Raw genomic sequence first — 18,654 nt, 5'->3', positions numbered from 1 at the left:
TTATGTACATCTGGCACTTCTCTCCATACAAGTAGTGCCTCAAATCTTTAGGGCAAAACTATTGCCATGAGCCCAAGCTCATGGGTGGGGATATCGAATTTTATATTCCCTTAATTGTCTTGGCGCGTACGCGATTACCTTGTTGTGCTGTATAAGAAGCACCCTAATTCCTTATGCGAAGCATTACTATAATTCACAAAATCTCCTTTTCCATCTGGCAATGCCAACATAGGGGTCGTCACCAACCTTTGCTTCAGTTCTTAAAATCTTTTCTGGCATTTCTCTGTCCATTCAAACTTCTCAGTCTTACGAGTAAGCCGCGTTAAAGGGGCTACTATCTTTACAAACTTGAACGAACCTCCGGTAGTGACCGGCCAATCCTACCTCTGGTAGTCGCCCTAACCATGGTCATCAATTCCTCAGTGGTCCTTTATTTATTCTTGTCAGAATCCTCCACGGGATTCTCTTAAGAAACAATCCCTTCTAGGACAACATCCTCAACCGCTACATCCTCAATATGAACATCTTCCGGTCCCGCGTTAGGACGCTCTATCGGATCCACAATCTGATCTCCAATAAGTAATAAAACATCATCGCATTGTTGCTCCTCAACCTTAGGGTTCGGAGTCCCACTACCATATACGATAACGAACTACGCTTTTATCACGATATTTATGAGGGTTCCCATAAGGGTTTTAACTGTCAGTACTACGTTATGTAGCCCGACTATGAACTTGGCAAGAGTTCTTATTATCTTAGTGAACTTATTATCTTAACGCCACATCATCTCTGAGGTTTAAAACGCTTGGCTCTGATACCATTTCTGTAACACCCCCAAATCCGGGGTCGGGGACTCGGGTTGTCACGAGTTCTATTTCCCTTATCAATACTTAATCTTAACGGTCAACCAACTACTGCGTACTGTGACCCCACAATATACACACACACCATAAGTTATAGTCTCAGAGATGAATATCCAAAAATAACACAAGTCATTTTATTCCACAATTATAAGCCATTACACCTAAAAAGGATTTCTGAATAAATTTTACATATTCTTTTCCATTATTACAATTCATAAATATACATAAGTCTGGTACATCAGAAGTTGAAAGCCTAGCCTATTGGTAATTCCTACCTCAGCTACAGCGGCATCAACGCCTACAGGAAACTGCGGAACGTTTCCTATCCACTCGCAAATTGGGAGCTTGGTCCTGTTCATCTTGTCCATCTGTTGTTGTGTGATGAAAGAAGAAAGCAAGGGTGAGCAACAAGCCCACCAAAATAATATGTATAATAATTTACAATATATGAGCATTCTCACAGTACTCATGAAAGTCTTGGTCAAGAAGAAATGAACCAAGTTTGATATCTTAACGCGACGAAGTCGCACAATAATCAGTATATATGTATATATACTTTTCAAAATCTTGGAAATCCTCTGACATGTATAATATACATAGAGTTCCAGTTTATAACTGTATAAAAATATCGTTGCAAGGTGATCTCATATATCTAACCTTGTCTCAACATTTTTCTGAAAATCTTTGACATGCACAAGATAATCATTTACTAGATATAAGTTTAAAAGATGAAGTTACAAGATACTCCAATATACTTATATCTTTTCTGAATACTACTTGAACTACCACCGTTCAAGTTATAATTAGTTCATCCCATAGATTAAGCTACAAGACAAAACTTGTATAGAATCAATCTTTAAATTATCATCAAAATAAAATGAAGTTACGAGATACTTTGTAACACCCCCAAATCCGGGGTCGGGGATTCGGGTTGTCACGAGTTCCATTTCCCTTAATAACACCCAATCTTAATAAACAATCAACTACTCTGTACTGTGACCCCACAATAAACACACACACCACAAGTTATAGTCTCAGAGATGAATATCCAAAAAAATAACACGAGTCATTTTATTCCAAAATTATAATCCAATACACCTTAAAAGGGTTTCTGAATAAATTTACATTTCTTTGCCATTATTACAATTGATAAAGATATATAAGTCTGGTACATCAAAAGTTGAAAGCCTAGCCTATTGGTAGTTCCTACCTCAGCTACAGCGGCATCAACGCTTCCAGAAAACTGCGGAACATTTTCTAACCGCTTGCGAATTGGAAGCTTGGTCCTGTTCATCTGGTCTATCTGATGTTGTGTGATGAAAGAAGAAAGCAAGGGTGAGCAACAAGCCCACCAAAATAATATGTATAATGATTTACAATATATGAGCATTCTCATAGTACTCATGAAAGTCTTGGTCAAGAAGAAATGAACCAAGTTTGATATCTTACCGCGACCAAGTCGTAAAATATTCAGTATATATGTATATATACTTTTCAAAATCTTGGAAGTCCTCTTCCATGCATAATATACACAGAGTTCCAGTTTATAACTGTATAAAAATATCGTTGCAAGGTGATCTCATATATCTTACCTTGTCTCAACTTTTTTCTGAAAATCTTTGTCATGCATAAGATAATCATTTACTAGATATAAGTTTAAAAGATGAAGTTACAAGATACTCCAATATACTTATATCTTTTCCGAATACTACTTGAACTACCACCGTTCAAGTTATAATTAGTTCATCCCATAGATTAAGCTACAAGACAAAACTTGTATAGAATCAATCTTTAAAATATCATTTGATGCAAACATCATTTTGAAAGCTTGACCCTGCCAACACTCAACAATCGCCCAACCGTAGCCTTTCTATCGAGGTGCTCTGGGTAGTGTTGCAGAAATATCCAACTGGATGATGAACTCATTACGGGAGTTTGTCGCGCCAGGAAGACCACTTACGATGATCAGTCGCAGTAGTACAACCCCACCATTTTCTACATGTAGAGGAGAACCTGTCGGATTTACTTGTCAACCGAACACTGGACTCCTAAGGAATGGACCGTCTTAGCGGAACTTCCAGGCCATTTGGGCCAATATAATTAGGCTGGGCCGGCGCCACTCGACCACTAATGCCACTCCTAGTTCAGATGAAATCCATGACTCTGAAACGTAAAGCTCGTCCCCACTTTCCCCAAGTAGAAACTTGTTGATACGACTCCACCAAGAAGTCGTATCTAGTTGGAAAGGAAAACTCACCGATATTTCCCAGGCGATGCCTGTTAATGGATTAACTTGTTCCAAGAATTTTACTTCCCGAGTATTGGGTAAGTAAGCAAAAACTCTTTTATCAAGACAGCAACCTTATTGCGAATATAAAACATGCCACAGAGCCGGATCCCTCAGGTTTTGAGTGAGTATTTAAATCCCCTTCGAAAGGAGGATCTTAAATATAAAAAAAAAATGAGTTTTGGGATCCGCTCTAACTTTTAAAATCATTTTGAAGACTCGCAAACATTTTTAAGGATGTTTGGAGTAATGCTGATTTAATAAAATAAATCAGTCCCAATATATTAGAAAATATCTGAATATTATTATTTAAATAATATTCCCATAAAGAATAATCTTTATAAAAATAATTGAAGTAGAAGTTGTAAAACTTATACTTGAAATGAATCTTAAATAACCAAAGATGTACTTATACGAAAGTAATATCTTTATTTGGATAATCAAAAGTAAGTTTGATTATCGACACATTATTCTTTAATAAAATAAAGAGTATTATTTAGTAAATAATCGGAGTCATAAGTCCTCGAAGGAATATTCAAAATAATATTCAATAATAAAATAAACGGGGTCATAAGCCCTCGAATGAATATTCAAATAATATTCATTAATATAATAAAGTTATCGAATAAACCTTATTCGAATAATAGTTTTAAAAATTATTCATATATATATATAAATATATATATTATACTCGGGAGCATCGACTCCCGGTTTTACAAAAATGTTTACCTTTGGGTCCCCTATACTAAGGGTATATGCAAATTGCCGCTTATCTCTAGCATATGTATTATCAACTGAATTAACATATATATGTATCAAGAATACGAAACAGGCATGCATATATACCATATCACATGCTACAATATATCGCAAGAATTTGCTAATAACAATCTTGCATCTATCACAAGATAATGCATATACAAAAGTATACATCACCACAACAGTATAACGGGTAGAAAACTTGCCTGAGCAACTGGGGGTTACAAATGGCTTGGGACGAGTCTGGTAACCTATAAACAACATATAAGTTGGAATTAAACCAAAGTCACTTATAAACCTATACTTTAACCAATTTAGACTCTAACGCTCGCTTTGCGCTTACTGATTCTCTTAAGTCGCTCGAGTATCCTCGGCTCCACCATTTTTAATAAATTAACCATTACGAGTTTTAAGGCGATTTTTTCGCGAGTGCCTTACCAACTTCCTAACACACTTTACATAAATTTTTCATACTCCAATTAGTCTTTTATGTCTTTAACCTATGTTTCAAAGTAAGGCGAGGGGTAATGATTCGTTCGCGAAACGTCGTTACTTAAAACGACCGTTTCTCCTAAACCGTTCATCGGATTCAAACGAACTACATATCAAAACGAAGCTCGTAACATGAACTATCTAATCATGGCAATGGTCAAAACCTAGAAGCTAATTCACGGGTCCTAATGTTAAGAACAAAAACAGCCTAAAGTAAATCGGACATTACGACGGCTATGTTTACGCGATTACCCAAATTTAAACCACTCCAAATCATCTGACAATCATCTCACAATCAACATCCCAACCAAAACTCCATTCATACTACATCATAACAGCCCCAACAACTTCACATTATCAATTTATACTATTCTTAAACATGAATTTAAACTACACTTAAGTTCATTAATCAACAATCCAAGAACTACCACTCCAAAAACTTTACAAAACCAACTAATCTCTACATTCACAACAAGCAAGCCTCTCATGAATTATAACAACAAAACTAAACCTAATTACTCAAATAAAGTTAGAGTTTGGAGGGGTTATACCTTCCTTGGAGAGTGGAAAATCAATAAGGAAGCTTTAATTAACCACTAGTTATCTTTACTAAGCTTGAATCTTGAAGAAAACATAAGAAAACACAAAGTTAGTTCTTGAAAACACTATTCACCAAGAACTTTGATGAATTGATTAGCTATGTAAATCATGGAATCTTGAGCTTTAACTTATGGCTCATTTAAGTTATGAATTATGGAAGCTAAAGAAACAAACCTCTTGATTTTTGAAGGTGTGTAGCTAGGGTTTTGAAATTTCTTCCTTGGTTTAAGAAGAAAAAGTCGAGAGCTTTTGTTCTTGAAGAAGAGAAGTCAACTTCTAATTTTGATGAAATGAATTTTTTTGGCTTGGTTGATTGCTTTTGATTTGTTTTGTTACCTTTTTACCATGGTAATTCTTTTGTGTGGTTCTAATACAACCAACAACACACTTTGCTTGGTCATGCTTATGTCAACATGTGATGTCACCCTCCCTCCTTTGTCCTCTTCTCATTGGTTTGATGACATCATCCCCACTAATCTCTTTGATTAGCTTCTAATTACTTGGCTAATGACCGTTGATCTGTTATACGGTTCGCTTAACTTTCGTTTTCGTTTATCGTTTGAGGGATCATACCCGGGATCTTATTACTTGGGTTTCCTTAACCTTTCTCAATACATTATATTCCTTTTATGATCCTCTCTTACAATCCTTGAATTTAAATCCTTTTTATCCTGTTACCTTATACTCAATTCTTTCGATATCTGGTAGATTTTCGGGAAAAATCAAAGTGTTCGGATTTGGATTCTAACGATCTTTACATACACTTATATACCACATAGAGTACTAATAATATCCCAGAAGATCAATAAAAGAACCCCTTCATAGTGTGGCATGAAAAGTTTTCTTAATCAGCATAATCAGCAAAATACTATTCATAAGGGTTTCAAAAATTCCAAAAATTGGGGTTACTACATACTTCATTTGATGCAAACATCATTTTGAAAGCTTGACCCTTCCAACACTCAACAATCGCCCAACCGTAGCCTTTCTATCGAAGTGCTTTGGGTAGTGTTGCAGAAATATCCAATTGGATGATGAACTCATTACGGGAGTTTGCCGCGCCAGGAAGACCACTTACGATGATCAGTCATAGTAGTGCAACCCCACCATTTTCTACATGTAGAGGAGAACCTGTCGGATTTACTTGTCAACCGAACACTGGACTCCTAAGGAATGGACCGTCTTAGCGGAACTTCCAGGCCATTTGGGCCAATATAATTAGGCTGGGCCGGCGCCACTCGACCACTTACGCCACTCCTAGTTCAGATGAAATCCATGACTCTGAAACGTAAAGCTCGTCCCCCCTTTCCTCAAGTAGAAACTTGTTGATATGGCTCCACCAAGAAGTCGTATCTAGATGGAAAGTAAAACTCACTGATATTTCCCAGGCGATGCCTGTTAATGGATTAACTTGTTCCAAGAATTTATTTCCCGAGTGTTGGGTAAGTAATCAAAAACTCTTTTATCAAAATAGCAACATTGTTGCGAATATAAATCACACCACAGAGCCGGATCCCTCAGGTTTTGAGCGAGTATTTAAATCCCCTTCGAAAGGAGGATCTTAAATAAGAAAATGAGTTTTGGGATCCGCTCTAACTTTTAAAATCATTTTGAAGACTCGAAAACATATTTAAGAATGTTTGGAGTAATGCTGATTTAATAAAATAAATCAGTCCCAATATATTAGAAAATATCTGAATATTATTATTTAAATAATATTCCCATAAAGAATAATCTTTATAAAAATAATTGAAGTAGAAGTTTTAAAACTTATACTTGAAATGAATAATAAATAACCAAAGATATACTTATACGAAAGTATGATCTTTATTTGAATAATCGAAAATAAGTTTGATTATCGAAACATTATTCTTTAATAAAATAAAGAATATTATTTAGTAAATAAGGGGAGTCATAAGTCCTCGAATGAATATTCAAAAATAATATTCGTTAAATAAAATAAACGGAGTCATATGTCCTCGAATGAATATTCAAAATAATATTCATTAATATGAATAAACGGAGTCATAAGCCCTTGAATGAATATTCAAAATAATATTCATTAATAAAAATAAAGTTATCGAATAAACCTTATTTGATTCATAGTTTTGAAAACTATATCTATATATATATATACATAAATATATATAGTATACCCGGGAACATCGACTCCCGGTTTTAGATAATGTTCACCTTTGGGTCCCATATACTAAGGGTATACGCAATTAACTGCTTATCTCTAGCATAGGTATTATGCAACTAATAAGCATTTGAATCAACATATATATATCAAGATTACGAAACAGGCATGCATATATACCATATCACATGCTCCAATATATCGCAAGATTTGCTAATTAACCGTCATGCATCTATCACAAGATAATGCATATACATATGTATACATCACAACAACAGTATAACGGGTAGAAAACTTGCCTGAGTGCTCCGGGGTAGACTTAAGCTTAGAGTGGGTCCGGTAACCTATGAACAACAACATAAGCCGGAATTAAACCACGGTCGCTTAAGAAACTAGACTTTAACCAATTGAACCCTAACGTTTGTTTATGGTCATTTTTACGCTTAAGAAATCACATAAGTCGTTCGAGTACCCTCGGCTCCACCATTTTTAATAAATTAACCATTAAGGGTTTTAAGGCGATTCTTTTGCGAGTACCGTAACAACTGCCTAATCCACTTAACATAATTGTTTCATATCCCAATTAGTCATTTAAGGTCCTTAACCAATGTTTCAAAGTAAGGCGAAGGGTAATGGTTCGTTCGCGAAACGTCGTTACTTAAAACGGTCGTTTCTCCTAAACCGTACATCGGATTCAAGCGTACCACATATCAAAACGAAGCTCGTAACATGAACTATCTAATCATGGCAATGGTCAAAACCTAACAGTGAGTTCTCGGGTCCTGATGTTATGAACAAAAACAGTCTAGGATAATCGGACATTACGACGGCTATGTTTACGCGATTACGAAATTTGTACAACTCCAAATCAATCCACAATCAACCCACAATCAACATTACAACCAAAAATCCCTCCAAACCTCACCACATCAGTCCATTACTTCATGTTTTAACCAACTCATTCAATCACAACAAAAGCTACTAACCATACTAAGGTTCATTAACTAATAACCAAGATTCAACCATCAAAATCTCTACAAACTCAACCAAACTTTAAACAAACAAGCATCATGCTTCACATATACTATATCAATCATAACCATTCCTAAATACTCAAAACTAAAGCTAGGGTTTGGAGTTTATACCTTCTTGAAGCTTCTTAACACAACACAAGAGCTTTGAATGCCTAAAAGAACCTTGATCCTTGCTTGTATAACCTTAAACTTTCATAAAAATTCAAGAAAACTAAAGTTATTTTTTGAAAGTTACTATTCACCATCTTCTTCCTTGAATTATTGGAAGAGATTGTGAAGAAAATGGAAGCTTAGATTCATAGAATAGCTATATCTATACATAAGGAACCTTGGATAATTACCTCACCAATTCACAAAGCTTGGAACTTGAATTTGAATTTTTCTTTCTTTGAAATGGACAAAAGGCCGAGAGCTTCTTGTTGGATAATGAAGGTCAACTTTGTGTTTTGTGTTTTTGATTTGTTTTGCTTGGTTGACATCCTTTTGTTTGTTTAATTAACTTTTTACCATGGTAAAGAATGAATGGTTCACAATCAACCAACTAATTCCTCCTTTTTTGTCATGCTTAAGTCATCCCCTTATGTCATCATCCCGCACTTGTCCTCTTCTTGTTGGTGAGATGACATCACCCTCCACTAACTCTTTGATTAACTCCTAATCACTTGGATAATGACCGCTGATCTGTTATACGGTTCGCTTAATCTTCGTTCTCGTTTATTGTTTAAGGGATCATACCCGGGATCTTATTACTTGGGTTCCCTTAACCTTTCTCAATACATTAAATTCCTTTTTATGATCCTCTCTTATAATCCTTGAATTTAAATCCTTTTTATCATGTTACCTTATACTCAATTCTTTCTGTATCTGGTGGATTTTCGGGAAAAATCAAAGTGTTCAGATTTGGATTCTGACGATCTTTACATACACTTATATACCACATAGAGTACTAATAATATCCCAGAAGATCAATAAAAGAACCCTTACATAGTGTGGCATGAAAAGTTTTCTTATTCAGCATAATCAGCAAAATAATGTTCATAAGGGTTTCAAAAATTCCAAAAATTGGGGTTATTACACCAACTGCCAGGCCCAATAATAGGCCCAACAGAAGGCCCAAATAGTCAAGCCCGAACTTCAAGCCCAACAAAACAGAAAGTCCAACACCATGAACACAGCCGCACCACCACTGCACAGCCAACACTTCCCATCGCACACACGCACATCACAGACACACGCGCACGTCACAAACACACACACACACATTACAAACACACACACACATCACAAACACAGAAGCACACACAGAATCACACAATACACACACATAATCACCTACCGCCGCCACCAAACCGGAGAACCGGCGGCGACAGCGGCCAGAAAAAGAGAAGAACCGGCGAGGAAATAAAAGAAACAGGCGGCATAGGAATTACCGAGAGGAGGTAGCAAGTGGGGGAGGAAGAGTACGAGGAACAGAGAGAGAGAGATTACGAGAGAGAGAGAATAATGAGATTAGAGAGAGAATGAGAGAATAGAAAGTAGAGAGACTCGAAGAAGACAGTGAACAACCGGGGGGTTGTTTCTTTCTTTTTTTTTATTTGTTAACAAATGTTGCAACATGAGGCATAACACGTGTCCCCGGTTAATAAGAAACTGACACGTAATACTTAAGATAGATACGGAGACTCTGAAGCTCGATTTTGTCCTGAAACTCAAATTTAACGGACAAAGGTGCACGAAAAATAATCCCAGAAAATTATGAAAATAATCTTAAAATGTCATAAATATCCCGAAGGTTATACAACATAAGTTTCGTAATTTTTAAAACATTATTTAAGGTGCACTTTGTACCCGCTTTTAACAAATAACGAAACGACGCGCAGGTGAAACGATTCCCGAAAATTTCCAGAATAATTTTAAAATTCTCAGAATATTATAAACTTCATAAAATATGAGTTTCGTAATTTTTGAAGATTCCCATAATTAAGTATGGATTTTACAACCAAACATATTCAGAAAATCATTTATAAATAAATAATTAATAGAATATTGATTTCTCAATTTTATAAAGTCCTAAAAATAATTATTAAAATAATAAAATTATAAAACCAACTTTATAAATAATCCAAGTATTTATGGAATTAAAACTATAATAAAATCACTTTTACAAACGAGATAAAATCATACCACTTACTAATAAGTCACACAATTCAATCCCACATATCCACGGATCATACATAATTAAATAACAATTAGTAACTGCTGCCAAAACCAGTATTCAACTTTATTTAATTATTCAAATCTTTATTACACGTTTAAATGAAAAGAGAAATACACGAGTCGTTATAGTTTTGATACTTTCAGAGTGTATTTACGGCAAAAATGTAATTAATTAATTATAATTTTATACTACTTTATTTTATTTTGCTAATTATAGTCTATGCAGTCTAGAACTACAAGACATCTAGAGCTTCTGATCTTCACAGCACTCTTTCATGTTTAATCTTATGAATTCTTTTTTCTTTTTTTCGAGTCATTTGAATTACCATGCTATCTAAATTTCTAATAAATCATCCTACTTTTGACAACTAGAAATCCGAGATTATCAGTTTAATATTTTTGTGCTACTATTCGTCATAAGATTATCATATTTAGTGGATAACCTCCTCATATTTCAAAGGTCAAATATTAGCCCGCATTTGTAATATTAGAGATGCTGTATGAACTTTTTTTTGGCTGACTTAATCAGGTAATATAGAGGAGTAAGTAAGATTCATGTTTTATGTGAAAAATTAATATAATTTCTATGTTTGAAGCAATGTAGTGTCATGTGTTGAAAATGTACTGTGGGAAATTTAGAAATTAAAAAAAAATAAGAATATTTTGAAATTGAAGATATTTTTTACTAAAAAATTGCTTACTTGCCACCGCAAGGCTCCACCAAACATGGTCCATGTGGTCGAAAATTGAACCTGAGAAGATTTGTATATTATTTTTAGTTTTATATCTAATAATTATCATTAATTTGATTTAAAAGAATTCAACGATTTTATCTTAATATAACAGTATAGATTGTATAAAATTATATGTTTTATTTTTTTATATTTTTGAGTAATTTATCAAATCCGTAATCCCAAACCGCGCTTTCGCGCGGTTATTTTCCTAGTTGAGTTGATATTAGAAAATGATTCAATTTGTATCGAGATTATGTATAATCATTAAGAGACTAAGTGTCAGTTTGAGAAATCTTAAAAAAAGTAATTTATAATTTAAAATGAATAAGTAAAAGTAAATCAATACTTATAAGTTATATAAGTGTTTGGATAATTTTATTTATAAGTCAAAAAAAAATTATTTAAATAAATCAAAATAAATAATTTATATAATCATATTATTTCATGAATTTTAGATGAGATTAACCTTTAAAAATATATTTTTTAAATTTAAAGTTAATAAAAACACAAAAAATTAAAATAAGTTGAGAAAAAGTAAGTCGAGTTATAAATTAGGTACACAAACACTACTCGATAAGTATTTATAGGCTTATAAGTCACTGCCGCCAAACAGGCCCTAAATAACTACCATGAAAATGATCGCTTACCAGAACCTAAATAGACGTAATCAAGGCTATTCCTGGCGTCGTTTTTAAGCTGAGTTCTATGAGCTCCAGAACTAGCTAGCTTTTGATCACATAATAGTAGATGCACCACATATGGAAGCTTTTATTCGGTATAAATATACAACGTTTATTAAAGGATCAAGAATTAATAGATGTTAAGATAGATATGAATATATATTATGTTATTATGTCAAAAAAAGTTATTGTATTTTACGGAAGAACAAACGGTCATAGCCCGTAATATCATACGCAACATAAAACTGATACAATAATTTTGTGTTTGTGTTTAACTCTTTGGTATATGAACACCGGTAATTTTGTACACAAAACAAAACTGACACCATAATTTTGTGTTGGTGTTTAACTCTTTAGTATATGCACACAAAAAAAAAAACGAACACACACATATTAATTTAATATGGATTTTGAATTTATACTTGGGTAAAAGATACGAAGAAATTGTCAGGCTAAGTACGTAGACTTGGAGGGGGACAAGGATGTGTAGTAATACATGTAGTAGGTATCTAATGATTGGTAGCAAATACGATTTTTTGGTTGTTGCTAATTTTGGAAAGATGTTCTTTGTTGGCAAGAGAAAAAATTCACATCCACATCCAGTTGCTTCCAACAATCACTTGAGAAAGATACATAGATATCCCCAGCTACAACCCCCATTTGCTCTTTCTCTTTCTATCCTCACTAATTATATGGACCATTTCTCTTCTAAAATGTTCTTCTCTCTCTTTATAATTAAAGCCAAATTAAAGCTACTTTCTACCACAACTAGACTCTACCTTTCTCCATAGCCACAAATGTGGAAAGAAATCTAAATTACAATTTAGCTCCAAAGATTACTTTTTTCGGTGTGTAGCTTTTCCAAACTAGTTATTTCAAGAAGCAAATAAGGGAGACATCTAGTACAAGTTTTCAACTTTGCATCAAAAAGATGAGTCAGTGTGTACCTAGCTGGGATCTTGATGATAATATGAAGCTCACTTCTCAATCTGAGTCTCTCTATCTAACTTCCGATGTTCCCACGTACCTTATCTCTCCCTTTCTCCTCTTTTAAAGCACATTGTGCATCACTACATGTCTGTTATCGTTAGCAATGTAAACTCATATTGTGAATCACTACATGTCTGTTATCATTAGCAATGATGCTGTGCAACTTTGGTAGAAGAAGGATTTGAAAAGACCTGTTACAACTTATTTGTTTGTTGATTTTTCAGATTTTAAATTTTGATTAGCCCCTCATTGGTTCCACAAGTGTAGTGCATATTTTTATCTTTTGCATAATTTATTTATTGTTTGTGGCCCTTATGTCGTATTGTTTCTTTTTCTAGATGATATATGGTTCTAAATTTTTTTAAGTAATTTTACAGGTTAGATTATGAAGTAGCCGAGTTAACTTGGGAAAATGGGCACCTGTCTTTGCATGGTTTAGGCCAACCAAAAGTGCCTTATAACATTTGGGACAAGCCATGCCTAGGCGGCACTTTAGAGTCCGTAGTTGACCAAGCAACCTTCTTTCCTGACCCCATATCCGTCGGAGATGCCACTAATGAGCTTTTGCCATTGACCACCGCGGTTGGTACAGCTACGGGGGTATTGGATGCACAAGTTCCCTGCAATGATAATAATAACATGGTGGAGGGATCTTCAACGCGAGTGATGAACTCAGGCTTGGGCAAGCAGGTCGAGTCGTGCAGGGATGTGACAGGGCAAAAGGTGAGGGTGGACCATCCTCCACCCTCAACTCAAGGAAATGCAAACTCCGCTAAGCATTTCCCAGCCAACGATCATGATTCTGTTTGTCAAAGCAATCCTCAGGTTATTATAATTATTAACACATATTTATTAAACTTGTTAAATATATGATCCTATCGTGGCCTTCCTCTGTATATGATCCTATTAGGGTCTTCCTTTAACACTTTAAAATTTTAGATGAGCTGGTTACTCAACATGGTATCGGAGCTTAGGCTGGCGGGAGAATTAAGGTTCGATTCCCAGCCATCCCCAACATTTTCACAATTTATTGTGGACACTAAAGATAATTAATGCTCCAAAGATGCTTAAGGTGTTAAAGAAAGAGCTCAATAGCATCATATATTTAACAAAATAAGGTGTTAAAGGAAGGCCCGAATAGAATCATATATTTAACAAAACTTATAAGAGTAGCAAACCTTCAATAAATCTGTACCCTGTGCACATATTGCGCAATTGGAAATGAGTGTAGATGGCTAACACATAAGCCGCAATTTACATGTTATTCAAGATAGTAAAGTCTACCTTATTGCATAAAAAGTTATACTTAATCAGTTCCATATAAATGAGTTGTTTTTGGTATGTTTAAAAGTTCTATTAAAGATACGGAATCTGAGTATAGTTAACTTATCAGTTCCATATAAAGGAATTGTTTTTGGTAAGTTTAAAAGTTCTATTAAAGATACGGAGTCTGAGTATAGTTAACTTTTAGTAAGAAAACGTTCTGGTAAAGGTAGATTGTGTTTGGGATATGTCGGCAGTCTAGCTAGCAGTTTAGAACAACAAGGGTTGTCACTGTTAAGACTATGTTAAGACTATTATCCTCCTGCGTATGTTCTTCTTTAACTCGTTCAGTAAATTTTAGCTCAACTTTGAAATAAAACTAGTTTGATTATCCTATATTCTCAAGTATGATAATTATTACAAATTTTGATTTTATAAATGCATTTTTACTTAATGTAATTATATGTTTTTGTTTAACAGGGGGAGACGGGTGATGCGGAAAGAAAGAAAAAAACAAGCGATAAGTCATCAATTTCGACTAAGAGAAGAAGAGCAGCTGCCGTCCACAATCAATCTGAACGGGTACTTGTTATGATTCTTTTCTGATTTACGGGCACAATCTTACATTTTGTACGTTCAGTTTCTTATACAGATATTGTTTTGATTTCATTTTCCCAATAGAAACGAAGAGATAAGATTAACCAACGGATGCAAACACTGCAGAAGATGGTTCCCCGTTCTAGTAAGGTATGCCGCATTTTACCTATGGAAGGAACTCGGGGGTCTGGAATGGGCTCATCCCAGCCAACCGTCAAAGTTCACAAAAATTTAGGATAAAATTTTTAAAGAAAAATATATAAAATAATTTAGTTTGGTTCCCCACATTATTTCACCAATCATCATTTGATTTCCCTAATATATTCTCTCCTTTTTTTTCTTTGGGTTGTAATAAGGTACAAGTTTTTCTGTAGTTCGATTCTGTAGTTTAGCTCCTTGTAGCTTTGTTTTTCTATAATTAATTTACTTCCCATCATTTTTTCTATGTTTTCTAGTTCTTTAAATTTTTTGGAGCGTTCTTTAGACTGAACTTAGAATTTAAAGGGTGGTCCAATAATAATTATTATCTTTTTCTTTACGGAATATATACGACGAAGCTAGTCCACAAACCTGACATTTAGACCAGTAACACTGTTCCTACTTGGCCACATTATTAATGCTACAAGAAACAAACAAACAACAAGCTGTAGTTGTTCTTAGCCGTTACCTAATAAATCTTTTCCCACTGTCTAATAACTTCAATCCATAGCTACAAAATTTGTCCTATAACTATAATATATAATCAAAAATCGAAAAATTCAACTTCTATACATATCAATTCTTAAATAGATAAGGGCATAATCAGATACTTGGTACAATATTTAGAACAAAGATGTCTATTATCATTTTCTCCACATCAATAATTAATTAGAAATAGAGTGTAAGGAGTGTAAGGTGTACCATTTTCGATGAAAAGTTAAATAAAATTTAAGTTAAATTTGGAATTTATTGATCCTCAAATATAAATAACATTTAAGTGCAAATTTTATTTTAATTAGTACCAATAATCATTTTTTGATGTCATATTATATATATGGTAGTAGCTGTTTTATTTAGCATTAGACTTGCTCTTAGTTGTTTTACATTTTTTTATTTCTAGATATATGTTTAAGATTATATCATATACATTATATGTTCCTGTTTTATGAGGATGATGATATATTGGGTACGATTAGTTATTTATCTTTAGTTATGTCTCTGAGTTTTCAGTGATGGTTATTATTGTTCACAATTTTCTAGATTGATAAAGCTTCTATGCTTGATGAAGTGATTGACTACATGAAGCAACTTCAAGCACAAGTAAATATGATGAGTAAAATGAACATGTCTCCAATGGCATTGCAACAAGCCATGCAACAACAGCTCCAAATGTCAGTGATGGCGCCTATGATGGGCATGGGGATGGGGCATGTCATAGATATGAATACTGCCATGGCTCTCCACCCTAACATGGTGGCAGCTTCCCCGTCCGTTCTTCATCCAATAGCTCATCGGCTGCACACACCTGCACCAGCTATGCTTGATTCTATGTATACCTTTCTTGCTGCAGGTCAATCTCAGGTAAATGCATAGTTCAGATATTTGACCTATCAGAACTTATACGTTTCGTGAGAATGTTACTGAATACTGATGTATTTGTTTATACTTCAAAATATTTTGCAGCCGATGACAATGGATGCATATAGTCGGATGGCAACAATATATCAGCATATGAACCAAAATCCTGGTCCTGGAATCATGAAGTAAGCGTGCATATACAGTTATATAGTTCACAACTTCATTCCCTGCTCAATTCTGTTGAAAGCAAAGCAATAGACAATGTGATCAAATCACTAATTGGGAGTAATTAAGAATTGATTCAGGAATTTAAGTTTGTGCAAAGTAATTAAATTGGTGTATATTATTTCAACAATGTCAGAAGATATGTAAAATATGATGACTTGATTTATAGATGCAAAAAGACCTAACCAACAAATTAGTAGAACCAGCAAATCAGCAGTGCTAGCATGCTGCGACCCTTGGGATGTACCAGAAATTATATTCTGGACTTAGTAGCCACCAACAGCATCCTCTGTGTTTGCAGTAACTCCTTCAGCAGAAGGTTGGATGACCCTTTCAGTAGGGGTTGATTAGCTGCTACCATGACCAGTAGTTTCTCTGATAACCGTCAACTACGCTGCGTTTAAAATATTAAAATTGATTCTTCCTCTAGCTAGTAAAGAACTAATACAATATATTTTTCTTGAGACTGGTTTTTTTTTTTTGGACAAATTCAAGAGGGATTGAACAAGAATTGTACCATTTAAATAGTTGGTATTGTTCTCAAATCTCAGGTCAAATATCATTGGTTCATGCATGCGAAAGTGTGGAATAAGAGGTAACAACGTTACTACACTTAGGACTTACTATCCCAAGTTGCAAAGAGTGACGGTTCATTCCATTATTATTATCAATAGCATGGACAACTCTAATATTTGATCCACAGTTGGAGATATCGCATTCTCACAAATGAAACAAGGATTGAAAGAAGATAGGTCATAATCGTCAATAGAAAGGGTTTGAGTGAGGATTTTTGTCTAATCTAAGACTCGTTAAATGAAAAATATGCAAAGGCAAGTGCAACATAAACAAACAATGAATCGTTTCTAAAGCGGTAAATAAGCATATTTGATTTGAACACTGTCAGACGTGAGTTCCATCTCAACAAAATAATTCAGATTTGAGTCTGCTAAATTTCAAGTTCGTGCTTGACTTGCAAATATTTCATATGCTTGAACTCAGTTCGAAACTCGAATATAATTTACTTAATTAATAGAAAAACTTGAATTTGGAAGTTATGCTCGAGTTTGATTCGAAGTAATATAAATATTAAATATTTATATAAATAATAAAAAACACAAGTTTGATTAACTCACGAACCAAGTTATTTGAAACTCAATCTCGGTAAACTATTTGACTAGGCCGAGGTCGATAATTTTCATAAAAATATGGCAAATTTTTAATCAAGTTACGAGTTCAAATCAACAAAGAATTATATGTAATAGCACGCACTTCCGGACTATTACTTTATATCAAAACTAATACAAATTATAATTAGTCGTCCAAAATTTAATTACAAAATTCACTATTTCAAAAACGCAACAAAAAGCTGAAGTCCAAAAGTAAATCTACTCCAATTCTAAGTTCTCGAATTTGAATACTATCCAACTCAAACTCTTAGACAAAACCTAAAATATTAAAAGGATGAGCTGTGAAACCTAATAAAAAAACAATTGATTCAACTAGTATGTCAAACAACATAAACACATATAACCAAATACGATGATCTATACTATATGATATACGAAACAAACACTTTCGGTACACATTTTTATTCTTATTCGATACATACGATACACATAGCAGATAAACAACAAGGATTCAAAATCCATAATCCATGCCACGACCACAACAACCCAGTGATAACGGTCCTAAATTTTTAGAAAACTGACACTACAATCCGGTGACTACGATCCTAAGTTCTTATTCGATATTTTTTACAAACCATGGCATGAATTAGAGATCTCAAATTATCGTCTAGACATCACATATATACATCGATACATATTCTATATAACATAATACTATCAAATATATCATTACTTATATCATTTTTTGATAATCAAATATAAACACGTACCACACAATTTTGAAAAGGCTGGAAAGATCGATCGAAAACTTACCTCAAAACCTGACCAGATCCAAATTTACTCTTTTTGACCCTCTAATCAATGTTTTCTTGGAAAACACGATACATGAAAGTTATATTGAACGAAAAGATCTTTCCGAAAAGTCCAGAATCAATAAATTCCAACTTATTATGAATTATCTACGAATTTTACAAGATTGCTGATTTATGTGTAAAAGAGTCATACGAATTTTAATATTAAAAACGAGTAATACGAATATGATGTATTTATAAAGATAAAAAAACCCTATGTCTTAACCTACAAATTATC

General features: G+C 33.9%; 1 protein-coding gene across 1 annotated transcript; it reads left to right on the top strand.

The window, feature by feature from the left end:
* The first annotated feature begins 12,435 nt into the window (after nt 1-12,435).
* LOC141689315 (transcription factor UNE10-like) lies at nt 12,436-16,729 on the top strand. The gene is made up of 6 exons (XM_074493573.1): nt 12,436-12,829; nt 13,174-13,621; nt 14,540-14,641; nt 14,741-14,806; nt 15,896-16,216; nt 16,319-16,729. The coding sequence occupies exons 1-6, from the start codon at nt 12,738-12,740 to the stop codon at nt 16,400-16,402; spliced, it is 1,113 nt and encodes a 370-aa protein (XP_074349674.1). The 5' UTR covers nt 12,436-12,737; the 3' UTR covers nt 16,403-16,729.
* The last annotated feature ends 1,925 nt before the right edge of the window (nt 16,730-18,654 follow it).

Source organism: Apium graveolens, chromosome 10, assembly GCF_009905375.1.
Source record: "Apium graveolens cultivar Ventura chromosome 10, ASM990537v1, whole genome shotgun sequence".
In the NCBI taxonomy this organism is placed as follows: domain Eukaryota; kingdom Viridiplantae; phylum Streptophyta; class Magnoliopsida; order Apiales; family Apiaceae; genus Apium; species Apium graveolens.
Note: the sequence above shows the minus strand (reverse complement) of the source record. Positions and strands in the feature narration are given on the sequence as shown.

What these genes read in the sequence shown, in the direction of transcription:
- LOC141689315 (XM_074493573.1), top strand. Translation starts at nt 12,738, where the DNA reads ATGAGTCAGTGTGTACCTAGCTGGGATCTTGATGATAATATGAAGCTC. An exon ending in CTAACTTCCGATGTTCCCAC is followed by an intron (nt 12,830 to 13,173) that starts GTACCTTATCTC and finishes GTAATTTTACAG; the next exon opens with GTTAGATTATGAAGTAGCCG. An exon ending in TTTGTCAAAGCAATCCTCAG is followed by an intron (nt 13,622 to 14,539) that starts GTTATTATAATT and finishes TTTGTTTAACAG; the next exon opens with GGGGAGACGGGTGATGCGGA.